The sequence below is a fragment of the Toxotes jaculatrix genome, chromosome 14, assembly GCF_017976425.1.
Source record: "Toxotes jaculatrix isolate fToxJac2 chromosome 14, fToxJac2.pri, whole genome shotgun sequence".
Taxonomy (NCBI): Eukaryota; Metazoa; Chordata; class Actinopteri; family Toxotidae; genus Toxotes; species Toxotes jaculatrix.
In genome coordinates this window covers 915,280-930,225 of record NC_054407.1, presented here as the reverse complement: position 1 = coordinate 930,225, position 14,946 = coordinate 915,280, and the positions used below count along the sequence as shown (strand labels likewise).

At 43.3% G+C, this 14,946-nt stretch overlaps 3 protein-coding genes across 4 annotated transcripts in view; 2 read left to right on the top strand and 1 right to left on the bottom strand.

Moving 5' to 3' along the window:
• The window catches only part of fam110b (family with sequence similarity 110 member B), a 32,775-nt gene extending 28,214 nt beyond the window's left edge, over nt 1-4,561 (bottom strand). Inside the window, exon 1 of one of the 2 annotated variants that reach the window (XM_041055555.1) lies at nt 4,469-4,561. The gene's annotated coding sequence lies outside the window, so the exon portion shown is untranslated. The remainder of the gene's footprint in view (nt 1-4,468) is intronic. The other variant, XM_041055556.1, reaches the window with a different exon arrangement.
• Nucleotides 1-14,946, top strand: part of LOC121193016 — a 293,109-nt gene that overhangs the window by 123,201 nt on the left and 154,962 nt on the right. The window lies entirely within an intron of this gene.
• On the top strand, nt 9,850-13,068 carry atg10 (ATG10 autophagy related 10 homolog (S. cerevisiae)). The gene is made up of 7 exons (XM_041055566.1): nt 9,850-10,013; nt 10,657-10,763; nt 10,903-11,043; nt 11,157-11,334; nt 11,527-11,624; nt 11,720-11,817; nt 12,093-13,068. The coding sequence occupies exons 2-7, from the start codon at nt 10,659-10,661 to the stop codon at nt 12,184-12,186; spliced, it is 714 nt and encodes a 237-aa protein (XP_040911500.1). The 5' UTR covers nt 9,850-10,013; nt 10,657-10,658; the 3' UTR covers nt 12,187-13,068.

Sequence of the window (14,946 nt, the reverse complement as noted above, 5' to 3'; positions counted from 1 at the left end):
GCTCTGCCCCACTATCAACGGTGAAAGCACAGACGACAAGTGCAACACATTTGTGGGCACCTCCACTACAGTGTTGGGACAAACTTTTCAATGTCATAAACTGATTATTTACAATAAATGTATCTCTTCTGCATTAAAATAAACTCTCTGTGTAATCATCCTTTCAGGCTACAGCTGTCAGAAATATTAGCAGCATCATATTTCTCATGGCAAAAGACTGATATTACCCAGATAATATTTCTTAATAAAATATATTATCTATAAATCAATGAATTAACCATATATCCAGCCCTAACCCTCCCACATCGTTCTGTCTGCCCCTGCAACAGCTACACAGCCCTGTCAGCACATATCCACTGCTCCAGATCTTAGATCTTTACAATGGCAGGGAACTAAGGATGGAAATGGAGCTGTAGTAGGCAGTGTCCTTTCTATGTGGTGCAGCATGGCAATTATCATTATGACTCTAACTAAACTGATCTCATTTCAGCAGCAGTAGTGAGCTCTACACTGTGTCAGCTTCTCTGTTTTACCACATAATGAAAGCATAATGAAATGTGACCGAGCCTGACTGACAGTGAAAAACAGAAACCACTCGAGTGTGAGAAAAATTTCACCACACTCTTGAGTTGCTGATCCTTGCCCCGACTGGAAACCGTACCAGTGCACACAGGAGGTCACAGCGACAAGGCATTTCCTCATGAAACGAATTCAGAGTCATGTTTAGGCGCTAAAGTCAAATACAATACAGTTTGTGACCTCAACAAATCAAAAGTCACTAGACACAAGAATGTGTGTTTATGTGTGTGATGTCACATGGTAAATCAGAGGGTTACATAAGCAGACAAGTGATATTGTAAAATCAGACTGACAACACCGGCTCAGCTCCTATGGTTTCCCAACAGATGAGCAGAGTTTCTGATAAACAGTAAGGACCTGTCCATCGCGAAGACATTGCTTAAACCCTTTGTGCTAATCATGAGCAGTGCAGCTAAGAGAAAAGCTAAAACTGCTAAATACTGACAACTAAAAACAACACCACCGTGCAAACAGGCCTAACAGAGCAGGGTGGGTCAGTGCTTCAGTCTGACTGGTAGACCAACACCTTCTCCTCTATATTCTTTGAAGGGCCACAACTCCTTTCACCATTGTCCCCGGAACGTCCCGAAAAAACTGTACAGTAAAATAAAATCGAAATAAACTATTACATTTATTGTATTTCTTTATTCAGCCCAGCCTGAGCTGGACAGCTCCCGCGTGTTCTGCAGTACATCTGCTGTGCAGGTTCATCATGTTCACTGAATGAACAGACATTTTCTTTTGCATTCTCCGATCCAGACTTTCCTTGCTTCTGTGGAGTGTTTAACGATTTATTTTAAAGATTAGAGATGCTGATTTCAGTGACTGTGAACATGGTGAACTGTGCCTCTGCAGTGCAGCTTCATATGTATGTACTTTTTAGAGCACGTCCTCGGAAACTGAGATTGGCATGTTTCACTACTTTCTGCCATTTTATAGACTAATCAATTAACTGACACATTAACTGCTAAATAGTTGAAGTTCTGCAGTTCAAGTGCAACATTAGCCTACTCAAAAAAAAAAAAAAAAAAGAAAGAAAAAGATTTCAGCCTCGAATATTCCACAAATCTGATCAAATCAAGTGTTCCTGGAGCCTGCAGCCCTGAGTCTAAAGCAGAAGCTCCACACAGAGCCAGGAAAAGCCCTGACTGTTTGTGTTTGCCTGGACTAAATTATCCAGCATTACTCATCAAGACAGAAGCGGTGCACTGTCAGCACCGTTCCCACTGTAAAATTCCATGACTTTTCCCTGACTCTGTAACTAGGTCGAAGGGCTTCAATGAGCAAAACAACTCTGCATGCAAGGTGGTGTCGCTCCCACCTGAGCGTATACAACAGTTGCTGCTGTACAGTCAACTACATGGATTGAGAAGGAATTCACCTCATTCGGGGATAAGATGGCACCGAGTTCCACGTCCACAATCAAGTGTTAGCCATTCATTACTAACTGTTGTCCTGGCAGAGTCATTAGAAAGCTGGGGAAGACTGATGACAGAACCGAGTTAAACAAAGTGACCACGGCCAAGGAAGTGTTATAAGCCAACCTAAATACTTACTCGTTAATCCTGTGGGGCTACATGTGAACGCTGTTGCACAGCCTATTCCGTATGCTGCCCATAATACCTTCACATTTCACATGAACTACTCAGGTTGGGCATTTAATTAAACAAACAGTATGATGGTGTACCCACTGGCTGATGCCTGTAGGGAAAACTCCAGAACATTGTGGTGGGTATGAATAAGACTGTTTCAATTTGTTTGTGCACACAAAATAAAACTTGTGTTTGAGAATAAATGACGTTTGTTTTGCACAAACAATGTGCAGACAAATGAGTCACCACTTTGAGTCATTAACTCAATTCTCATTTCTCAAAAATGGTGCAAGTACAGTCCTAACCTTAAAAAAAAACATCCAAGTACAGCACAAGTGTTTGTTGACTTTTGGCAACTGTTGTGATAACAATATCAGCTTTGCCTCATCCCCCCAAACAGAGCAGGGGCATCTGACCCCCCTCTGACAATCCGTACTACCTTTAGCTGCATATTTAGAGGCAGAGCTCACACAGTTACTGAGAGCTCTGGTTCAATTCATTTTTACCAGAAAAACATTTGGAGATTCCCCCGTTAGGCTTTGTCCAATAAGCACTCATCATTCATGCAGTTGCAGTCTGGATAACTAAAACTCAATCTACTAAACCCTGGACATGACAACTCATTCCTCTGGCCGATCAGGTCGGTCACACAGAAAGTTTGTGTTCACTCCTAAAAGAAGGTGGCATCATGCAGCCCAGACCACCTCTGAACGCGGTCAGAGTGATCAGTTCTCAAATGCGTCCTCAGTGCATGTTGGACGCATTCACATGTTGGCTCAGAGGTGTGTCCACCTGTGACAGGATGTCCTGAGACACATGTTAACACCAGGTCTCAACAGGGCTTTACAAACCTGTTTTTCCAACATACATTCAAATCATTATGGATCATGACCAGTTAGTTGTCAGTATGTTTTAACAGCCTCTGTCTCAACTCTCTCAAACACACAGTGCTGGCATGGTCAAAACACGACAATGTTTTTTTGTTTTGTTTTTTTATTCATATAAATAATGAAATAAATGAAGCCACCATTTGTGCAGAGCTTCACAATTCCCTCAAACTTAAAATTTGTCAACATCTGATTGGTTAGAAACAGCTTTGTTTCTGTGATGTGATTGGCTGTTGGTGTCTTGGCAATGTAACTTACACCTATCTACTGTCCCTATCACTCTGCCTTCATTCTGGGAAAGCCCACATGAAGAACGCTGAATATCCGATATTCAGCCCAAGTCCTCTGACCTGGCAAATGCCCTGGGGCCCAAAACCTCCAACGGCTCCACTGGCTCCAGGCTTTTTACTGTCGGTCACTGACTCGTGCTGATTTTACAGAGCATTTGTTTGGAGGCATGATTCAGTTCACTGACATAATAAGTTGCATAAAACCTTGATTATATACAGCAAGGCCTTACAGTGGGTCCTCACTTATTATTATGTGGCCTATCTTGTAAAGAAGCTGTGTAATATTTAACAACAGAGTGAGTATTGACTGAGCATCAGCATTAACTGAACTGAATGCCAAAGCTAAAACTACACCACTTGCTCTACTGCTTGGTTTAAGTTCATTATAAATACTGGACTCCTGGCTGATTGTACAGTTATTTTATGAACATGTTTAAGAAAATAAAGGTCAGATTCTAAAGTAATTAAGATGGAGCAGTACTTTACATTACATCTTGGACCAAACAGGACTGTCACCTCCAGAGTCACAGCCTGATGTACACAGGTTCACATAAGACGGGAGACAAAAGTCCACCGAGCACCGTCAAGACATGGACATGTCCGAACCACCTCAGAGTGTGAAGCAGATGGGACATCTGTCGGGAACTGTTACCGACCACAGTAACTATACCTGCGTGCGGGCTTCCGTGCACGCGCGCGCACGTGTACGTGCTCTCTAGCGGTGGTGCAATGAAATGCCAAACCCCCCCCCCCCACCGTCACAGCAGCGCAGCCATGGATGTAGTACAGCTCCAAATGTGGTGCTGCTGAGCCTGGGAGCAAGCCTCCGTACCCTTACCCTACCTACACAGCCAAACTCAGTGCCGCTTACATAACACAGTGCTACACAAACAAGCCCCGACATCAGCCCCTCGGCTCTGAGGACTAATGCTGCGTTTACATGCCTTCGTCTGGGCTGCTTGCCTGTGTCTGACAGCGAGTCGAACAATAGCCATATTTTCGACAAGACTGGAAATGAAGAAAAAGACAGGTCCTACGTCACGTCCACAGCGTCAATGATATTTGGGCCTGGCAGGCAGACAAGCTTAGCATCACGGCTGAGCTAGTTAGCCGTCCTTACCTGGATATCCATTTCCAGAAAACAAAGGATGCTGCTGCTGCGGTTTCTCTCCATTAGGTCGGTGCGTCTGTTCGGCCTGACAGCATCCTGTTCCCAGCCCTCAGCAGCTCTGTCAACACCGCTCGGCAACAAGGCTGCACTTTCCGGTCAGTGCTTCCAAAATAACACCCGACTGTTGCTCTTCAATCAGTCATAAAACTTTGCTGACTTTGATTTGGGGTATATGGGAAGATGTTTGGCCAGAGTAATAGGAACAAAGCCTGACCGAATATGCTGCAATTAAAAAACTGCTATGGTCTGCTGTAATTTATAAACAATTAACCCTCAATCAAGTCCAAACACTGTTTAAAGTTGTTTCTTTAAAAAGAATGGAAAGGGGAGCTGTCGATCCAGAATTCAGACTTTGTAATGAAATTATATAAAAACAGACAAATTTGATATTTTAAAAAGCAATTCAATACGTCTGGATTTTATTTTGAAGGTTAAAGTCACATAGTTTCCGGTTAGTGCTGTCCAAAGGCTGTGTGCCTTGACGCAGTTGCCAGCAGCTCAGGGTCTGCACTGACACAGATAGATGCCTCTGAGCGGGAGAACCAGAGTGGTGCGGACTGCTCCTTGACCGCATCTGACAGCAGCTGTAGGCATTTCCACTCTCGCACGCAGACTGTGTGTGTGAGTCTCTCCAGTAGATCCTCATGACTCTCTGTATTTCTATGAAATTTGAGTCCTATCTGACCGTTAGCCGCTATGTTCTCCCCTATGAATATGAATGGAGCCGTCCATTCGTTAAAGGGCCAGTGCGTGTGTTGTCTTTGACAGCTGTCAGGCCACATGGACAGCCTCCCATGTCTCATTGAAAAGGAGGGCGAATCTTTCCATTCTAATTACTGACATCTAATTACAGAAGACATCTACTACATGAAACCTTAAGGTCATTTCTTTATTGTTACAGTCCAGGTATATAGTATTGCGTAAAGGTGGTGCAAGAGAACGCTCCAAATTGATGCAGAAGAGGGCAAGACATCCCAACTTTTAGTCCCCAACAGAGGTCATGCTTGTCCAAAAAGCTGGATCCTACGGTTCCCATGATGCAACTCGTGAGCCTTTGTCATAAGACACTCCCTACCTAGTAAACATCCACAAATTTCATCTTTCACCATTCAGCATTAAGCATGTGTTCAGTAGCTTATTAAGTTCATGTAATGACAGGTTTTCTTTGCTTCTATAACACCTGAACAAAGTATTTGGACAGTACACCTGAAAATTACACCAACGTGTGGCTGTTCAACGTCTCACTTCAAAACCATGGGCATTAAAGGAGCAGTACAAAGTACTAAGGTGGAGCCCGGAGCTTAGCTTAGCTTAGCTTAGCATAAAGACTGGGGGAGTTTAACAGCATCAACCAATACCTCTAAAGATGACTAATTCTCTCCTCCATGAATAATTAGTGGATCATATTGTGACCTTGAAGTCAAACACAATCATCCTTTGAAAAACAAATGGCATATTATGACACCAGTGGAACAGAGGTGATTATTAACCATGGAGAGCTTCCTATTAAACTCTCCTGATACAAGTGATTTCATTCATCAAACTGTCCCACTCTGTCCGCAGTCCCAGTTTAATCAGCGTGTGTGTGTGGGTGTGCATGGCTGACTGCATGCTTCTGTGAGCTTGTGTTAGGGAGAGCCAGACCAAAGCAGATGTGATTATATGTGCCTCCTTGGCAAGTGGTGTGTGTGTTTCTGAACTCTGTCTAATCAAAGAGGTTAGCTGCTGCTGAGTGAAAACCAAACCCACTTCACACTCAGCTCCAAGAATCAGTTAGTTACAATCACATGGAGAGAGAGAAAGAGAGAGAGAGAAGTGGAGGAAGTCAAAAGCAGATGAAGGATGAAACCGTTAACGAACAACAGGCCATCCATTTTTTGTGTGTGTGTGTGGTTGTGATATCAGTTATTGGAGGACTAATGGATGCAGAATGAGATTTGTTCAGTGCTCCAGTGACCTCTGTCTCATGTCACACTTGCAGCACTTCTTTTCACTGTTATTCAGACAATACGCATAAATATCTGTCCATAAATCCATCAGACCTCTTCACTTTATACTGTGCAATACTGGTCTGTAAAAACTGCTGCCAGGGTTTCTACAAGAACTAGAAAATATGTTAATGTTTCTCCTGTTCTGGCCCCCTTTTGCTGGCTACCTGTTTCAGAAGTCAGAATTGACTTTAAACCTTTATTGCTTGATTTAAAGGTCACAGACGGGCCTCGCCCCACCATGCATTGCTGACCCTCCATCTCCCTACACTTTAGCCTCGTAGCCTGAGATCTGCTGAGCAGCTGTTGCTGAATGCTTGTCAACCACACCTTCGTCAGCCTCCTTCATCCTCTACACCGATGCCTACAGGTCCACCGAGCCATACTGTCACGTAGTTAAGATGCGGAAGACACAGTCCTCCTGTCTATGCTTTCGGGCCCCTCACAGCAACATAACTTAGCTCTTCATGCTGCGCTCCTGCCTGGAATTTAATGTGAACCAACCAAAAAAGATGGTAGTGACCCTCTCCCACCAACAGAGGGAACTAACTGTAGCAACCCATCACCATTATCCACAGGAAACCCATGGAGATTGTTGAGGGCAAGGGCATCCTGGATGTGTAGTAAAGTTTAGTCTGGAGGAGAGGTGGTGAAATTGCATTGTGAGTTTCAGGCTTTCCACTTGAAACTGATGTGCAGCATAGGGACATGAACCACCACTGTGGTGTGGTGTGTGCTGGCCAAGTCGTAGGACAGCTCTGGAGCCATTCTGTTCTCTGACGTGAATTTTACCTTTTTTTGGAAAGAAAAAGGACACAGCCGCATTGAACTGAGTAACCCACTGCACATTTCCACACTGGGAAATTATCTCCAGTTTCCCAAACAACAACATGTCTGTGAAAAAAAGGAAATGTCACCCAACCTGACATCAACTCTTCAGTCCAAGGCCCAGCATCACTGTTTCCATTTGGAAAGATATTTACTGCTGAGTGACCTTAAAAGAACTGAGGCCTAGAACTATACAATTTGGTTATTTTAGCATATCAACATTAACATTTCTGGAGGAGAATTTTGGCAAAAAAAGGAAACCTAGATTTGGCTTAAATATATTTCTCTCCATGTTGTTTTCTTCAAGAAATCAGCACCAAAGAAAAAAATTAAATTAAAATTAAATAAAAAACAAAATTGTTGTCCAACTGTTCAACACCTGAAGTGCTCAGGGTGGTTTCCACAGATGGAGTGGAGAAAAGAGGAGGAAACGTGTCAAGAGTCAGTAAGTCAGTAAGAGTCACCTAACAAACAAACTAACCTGGTCTGACAACACCATGTCTCTGGTGAAACGAGCACACCAGCGTTTACACTTCTTCACACACCTCCCCCCTCCCATCCTCACCACCTTCTACAGAAGCACCATAAAGAGTGTACTCACAAACTGTATCTCTGTGTGGTGCGGCAGCTGCAGACTGGAAAAGCCTCCAGAAGGTGGTAAGGACAGCGGAGAAAATCACTGGGACCTCTCTTCCTTTGGTCCAGGTCACTGGACACAAACGCTGCCTGTCTCGGGCTCAAAACATCACCAGAGACAACTCACACCCACATCACAGACTGTTCTCCCTTCTGGCCTCTGGAAAGAGGTACCGCAGCATCAGAAGCAGAACAACCAGGTTCCACAACTCCTTCATTCCACAGGCTATCAGACTCCTGAATGCTCACAGGCTATCAGACTCCTGAATGCTCTGTAGTCTTCCAACAGGACACTGACCCACACTTTTTACTTTTTTTATATTGAAAAACTTATCTGGTACAGCTGCTGCATTACATGTGCAATAGTTCTCTTAGGGACCATATTCCTATATGTATATTGTATGTGCAATTACTATAATAATTACTATAATATAGAGATATTGTAGTCTGTATTTCCTGTACATACCACAACCATAACTATTTATACTTTAAAACAATAATTACATTATTATTATATTATTATTAATGGCTGTATGTACATATACATGTAAAATTAAAAATTATGAATATATATGGAAGGATATAGATTAATGTATGTACATGTCTCTATATATTATTATTATATTATAAAGCCATAGAAACAGTATATATATATATATGTGTGTGTGTGTGTGTGTGTGTGTGTGTGTATTTTCTTACCATCCTCAACCTCCACTATGCAGTCTTGCTGAAAAGACTTACTTTGTTACTTTGTAAATACTTTGTATTTGATGTTATTTTATCCTTCTTTTTATAGTAATTTATTTTTCTTGTACCTTATTGTGGTTTTCCTTCTCTACATCTAAACACTGTGATTTTCTGAGATTGTTCAATGAAATCTCGTTCCTAATACGTACCTGAACGTAGAGGGAATGACAATGACAGTTCTCTGAATCTGAATAAGTGTGTGCCTACTACTCTAAAAGACAGTGCTGTTTCTCTGCCATGACACACACCCACCCACCCACACACACACACACACACACACACACACACACACACACACACACACACACACACACACACACACACACACACACACATACACCCACCCTTACACAGCTTCTGAGGCTCTGTGTTGTCATGTAGGCAAACCCCCACACTGTTACCTAGCAACGGTGAGAGACCAGGCTACAGAGAAAGCATCCTTGTCATCACAGACTCTCACACAAAATCAGGCCGTATGGACGGCTGTTGTGGAAACAAAGCGTAACAGCCATGTGAGGTCACTATGCTTGTTGCCCCAGACAGACTCACCTGCTGCTACTACAGAGCAAGGGGATGGGAGCCTGTTCTTTAGTGATTAAGTGTAGTGGTTAAGTGTATTTGCTGGGCATTATTATCATCATTATAGGTGATACTGAAAACCAAAGTAGAACTGGGAGTGTAATGAATCAGTAGGCACATTAACACACAAGCTTTTCATCAGCAGATTAAGTTTGCTTGGTTGTCTTGCTCATCCTGGGAATGGAGGCAGAGAGCATGGTTGGAAACCTAAGGTCCATCCTGTGGAGGTAGGCTGTAACAGGTTTTGTTGAAAGGTCAGTCTTGTCCTGTTTAGGTAAACTGGGTATAAGATGGCCTAGTCAAAGGCAGGCTGTCATGTTCAAACCCCCTTACTGACTCTTGTTTTGGTTTTTGTGTTTTCGGTTTAATATTTCCTGTTTTATTTTGTAGTTACATCCCTTGCGTCTCTGATCTGAATGAACCCCGGTTTTGTAACCGCCTCCCCCGGCGCGGAGCTCTAGAGCCCCTCGGTGTCTCTACTCGCGCATTTAACCGTCTGACTTGAGCTACGTAATTACAGAAGTCACATGATCTCGCGACCCGGAAGAGAAACATTACGCTAGACTACTCTCAGCTGTAAGGACCGAGGAGAAGGAGGCAGACAGTGGACATACATACGTCCGCTGGATCTGATCACGGTTTTGTGTGTGTGTGTGGAAGAGTTCCCCGGGTCTGTGATCCTGCAGCAGCGTCACATGTCGGATGAAAGAGTAAAGGTAAAGAGTATAATCCGTCAGGCTGCGTGTGGCTAACGCGGAAGCTGTGTGCATGTGTGTGTGTGTGTGTGAGGGAATATCTTTAGGATGAATATGTTTATCCCTGCAGTAGAGTCCAAAGATTTGGAGAATCAATGCCAAGGAGCAGCGAAGCTGTTCTGGCAGCACATGGTGGCTCAGCACCTCACTGAGACACTTACTCATTGACAGGTTTTCCTTTAGTGAGTTACTCGTCTGTGTCTGCTTCCACAGCAACACTGTTTTTGTTTTTTTTTTGACTTTCCATCGGGTCAGCTGACCGATCAAACCCTCTGCTGGGGAGACCCTTGTGGTTCCTCTCTCCTCTCTTCTCTTCTTGTCTCCTCATCTCCTCTCTCCTCTTTGATGACAGTGGACCTCACTGTTTTTCTGGGTCTCAGCTGGAGTCAGAGCAGGGTAAAGAGTGTGCTGCTCTCCTCCTTTATAATCAGGGCTCTGGGTCCAGGTTAACCCTTTTCCTTCCGTCAACATGCAGACTAGACTAAATATTACATATAGAAAACTACCCAACACAATGAATTCATGTTGGTTAAGCACCATTATTCCCTATGGTGGTGCCTGTTTTACTTGTATGGGGTTCACCCTCCACCATCTTCCCTCACAGAAATGAGCTTATGCGTGCTGGAGGAGGAGACCTTCCATCGCTGCTGTCAGCTCCTTCTGGAGCGCTCAGACCAGCTGAGAGACGGCTGGAGCTGGGAGCCTGTCCAGGTGAGGACGTCCGTGTTGTCACGCTTATCATTAGTTTAGACCAGGGGTTTTCAAAGTGGGAGGGAATGGGAATGGAGAGGGGGGGGCACAGCTGCAGTGCAATGAATGTGGTTAATGGGAGGTTCTGTTATGGGCTCAGGGTTCACAGGAGGGCTACCTGAAGAAGACTGCTCTCAGGTCAGTCGTTATTAATTCAAGCTCATTGTGGGACCGGGTTGGAACCGGTTCACACACTTCCTGTCGCTCCTGGCCTGATCGGCAGCAACAGGAAAAGAAACAGGTGAGTGACAGAACACGCCTACAACTCCAGCTGTGCCTTTACGAAATATCACTGCAGTTTTCCAGCACCAGAATGAGCTGTTGTCAACTCCAACTGTCTCTCTTTCTCCACAGTCTGGTCTTGTTGATGCTGACATCATCAAAGGTGACACAGATGATGATGGTGATTATGAAGATGATGGGGTCTGTACGGTCTCTGAAGGCAGCAGTCAGGTGCTTCAGTGCGAGTATCACATCCTGTACTCCTGCAGCTACTGTACTCCTGTGCTCTATTTCAGAGCCTTCACTCTTGGTGAGACAATCAGTCACACACACACACACACACACACACACACACACACATTTGATGTAGATGGTTTGTGCATTAACTGGTGAAGTATTGTTGCAGTAGCAGAGGGTGTGTGTACCTCTGCATGTTCCAGCCGTGGCTGAATGTTAAGGAGGACGCCCTGTGTTGATGTTTTGTTTCTTGCTTGTGTGTCAGAGGGGAGGAGCCTGTCATTAGAGGAGGTGTGGAGCTCCGTTCATCCAAACCTTAGGCTTCCACTTCAGAACAGTCCTCTCAGCACAATCACTCAGCAGGTAAAACCAGGAAACATGCAGCCGCCAGCTTTATTACTGTTGTCTTCCCCCTTCAATCCTCACTGAGATCTGGGCTGTGTGTGTGTGTGTGTCAGGAGCATCCCCTGCTGGGTCAGCCTTTCTTCATGCTCCACCCCTGTAGAACAGAGGACTTCATGAGGCCTGTGCTGAAGGCAGCTGAGGACCAAAACAGGTAGGATGTCTGTTGGGCTCACTAAACCAAAAACTCAGTGGAAGACTGCTGCACCTCTTCACGCCTTCCAACCCCACAATTTTTTTTTTTTTTATCAATCATTAGCAGTGATGGTGAAAACGACCAGGTTCATGCAGCAGGCATAGTATCATATCAGCATCACCATCCTGACATATTATTGTGTGCTGCTTAAAGTGCAGCTTACCTCAAATAGTATTGTTAAATACCCTTCTTGTTCATAATACTTTTTGTATGTGTGTGTGTGTGTGGATCAGGACAGTGAACTATGTGTTGCTGTGGCTCAGTGTGGTGGGTCCCCTAGTGGGTCTGGACATCCCCCTGAAGTACTCCATCCCGCAGCCTCAGTGAGCAGCTCCGATCTAGACTGAGGGCTGCACCTGCTCTGCTTCTCTCTGCCTCAGCATCGCTGTGGAGTCTCTCTCTCACTCTCTGCATGGACACTTTATTATTAGCCAGGCAAACCCTGGCTCAGACCCTCAGAGGCCCTGAAGACCCAAGGTCGTCAGGCGTGGCAGTTGCTTAATGTTAATTAAATAGCTAATTTGTTTGGCGATATGCTGTAAAAACTGAAATAGTAATGAGGGCCTGAGGGAGCTTCTGCATTTTCACCTGATCTTGTGGCCTTTTAATACTTTGTAATAAATAGTGTCACTATTTCCATACACACTGTCTCCATCTGGAGTGTTTAATAGGATGGACATGAAAGACAGCTATGTTAGCATGATTCTAACTGCATACATCCTGTATCTGTTGTATTTATACAATGTAAACTGAAAACATCTGATAGTAAATGATTTTTGCAATACCTGTGGTATCTGTTTGTATTATACGTTGAGTATATATATCCATTATATCTGAACAGGTTTGAAATAATGGTCTGACAGCTGCAGGAGCATTACACAAACCAACTAAACTAGTCAGTCATGGGGAAATCATTTTGTTCTTTCCTATGTTTCACTGATAGTGTTACAATTTGTACAAAATTGCTTTTGTCACTAACAGTTAGCATGATTAAGAATAGTCATTTAAGAGTTCATTTCTATGAAATGTGAAAATAGGACTGTTTTCTGTGGGAAAAAACAGAATCCTCTTCCTGTTCTTTTGTGCTATGAAGCCATACAGCTAATTTCAGCCCAGTCAAAATCCAACCAAAACTTTATTTCAACTTAAACTCAACATGAAAAGGAAATAATTTGTTCACTGTTGTTATAATAAAACATTTTGAGTTGCTATGGTGGTGTGCTCAAATATTGATTATTGTAAGAAAAAAAAAATTTACACAGTAAAATTCAGTTACAGGCAGGATGTCCCGGAGATTGGCAGAATGAGTGTCCAGTGTGATATGAACTGCTACATCTTTGTATTCACTGAAACATGGTTACACAGCAATATGCAGGACCCGTGTGGTGGAGGACGTGTCCCCTGAGTTAGGAGGGACTTGTGACTGATCTCCGCTGCTGGAGGTTAAAAAGAATGATCAAAGTCAGAGCAGCAGAAGCTGATATGTCCTAACGTGTAGTCCCCTTCAAAAACACGGGATCCAACATTTCCCATAATGCAACTCAGTAGTGTTAGTGTTACTGAGGAAAATCCTGTGTGTATATGTGAAGGCTAACAAACATGTCCTCGTTAAATATTTGCAAAGCTGATTTCTATGTCTCGTAAACACAGTACATGTTACATGGGACAGTATGTTGTCATCTGTCTGAACATTTGATCCTGCATTGTTTACATGCAATCTTCTTCCTCTCTACCTTTGTTGCCACATCCCCAAATTTCTTGGTGCATGACTGCCACCTGTAGGTCTCAGCAGGGCATGCACAAAACAAAGAATCACATTCAAATGTCCAATGTCCTAAAAATCTATTTTCCATTCTACAGTCACTCCATGTCCACTGATTGTTTTGGGGGGAAAATGCTTGACAAGCCTGGTTCAACTCATTCAGTGAAATGATTGGATAATCTCAGTCTATATGAGGAGACGGAGACTGAGACAGCGAGAGAACACTTGATGAATACAGAATGGACTTTTAGTGAGTGCAGAGATAGATGGATGCTTTTTATAGCTAATTGTCAGCTTTGAATGAATTACATAAGAACAGAGTGTCAGCTTGAAGGTCTGTACCAGATCCTCAGATCACATGTGACAGATCAGTGGGAAGCTAAGAGGTCTGAGAGGGGCCAGAGCGATCAAACAAGAAGCAAAAATACTGCTGCCAGTTCTGAGCACATGGGAAATAAGCTGTGTTCTGATTGGTTAGTTTAAGAAGCGAAAGAGAAAAAGAGAAAAAAAAGCAAATTCACGTCAGAGTCTGACCTGACACAATAGAGCGCAGGGGGAAATGAAAACTCCTATCATGGCTGAACATTGTTAGAGAATTCCAAATGATAGCAGGCTCAAAATTAAAAACATCAAAATATACTTGACATTTAAAGGTAGCACTATAAGCTTCATGTTCACAGTTCAATCTAACCGTATCATATACAGGTCCATTTGGGTCCAGCTCTACTTAAAGGTTTAACTAAACAGATACATACGCTGTTTGAAATTAATACAATGTGACAGTGCAAAGGTTCAACGTGGGGCCAAACTGAAATGAAATGTTTAAGCAAACATCAGACAAGAGCAACACATAATGTGAATTTTCTTTTTTATTTTATTTCTTTCTTTTCTTTTTCAGTGTTGTTTCAAAAAATGCATGATTACTGTGTGGATGGCTGACCCATACAGTTTACACACAAATCCTTGTCCCCCTTGTGGCCATTTGGTAGTATACCCTCTCACAAAGTACTTCTACAGAGGTGGGTGTTGTTGATTGATTCCTCTACATGTAGAGCGTCAATGTAAAAAGTCATAGAAATGAAATGGATAAGTCTTGTTTAGAGATTCATATTAAAACGTTGTAACTTTCAGATTCAGCAGTGATTCTGCAGTGTTGCAGTTGGAGGGTGATCTCTCTCCGTATTATTAGATGCTGTTTCATTTGTTCACTGCCGGTGGCAATGAATGGCTTGAATTTCTGCTGTGTAGAGCATAGGGAGAGATGACGCCACAGTTTTTAAGTTACAGCGTTGAACTGATGTTGATGATATCATCTGAAATCCTTT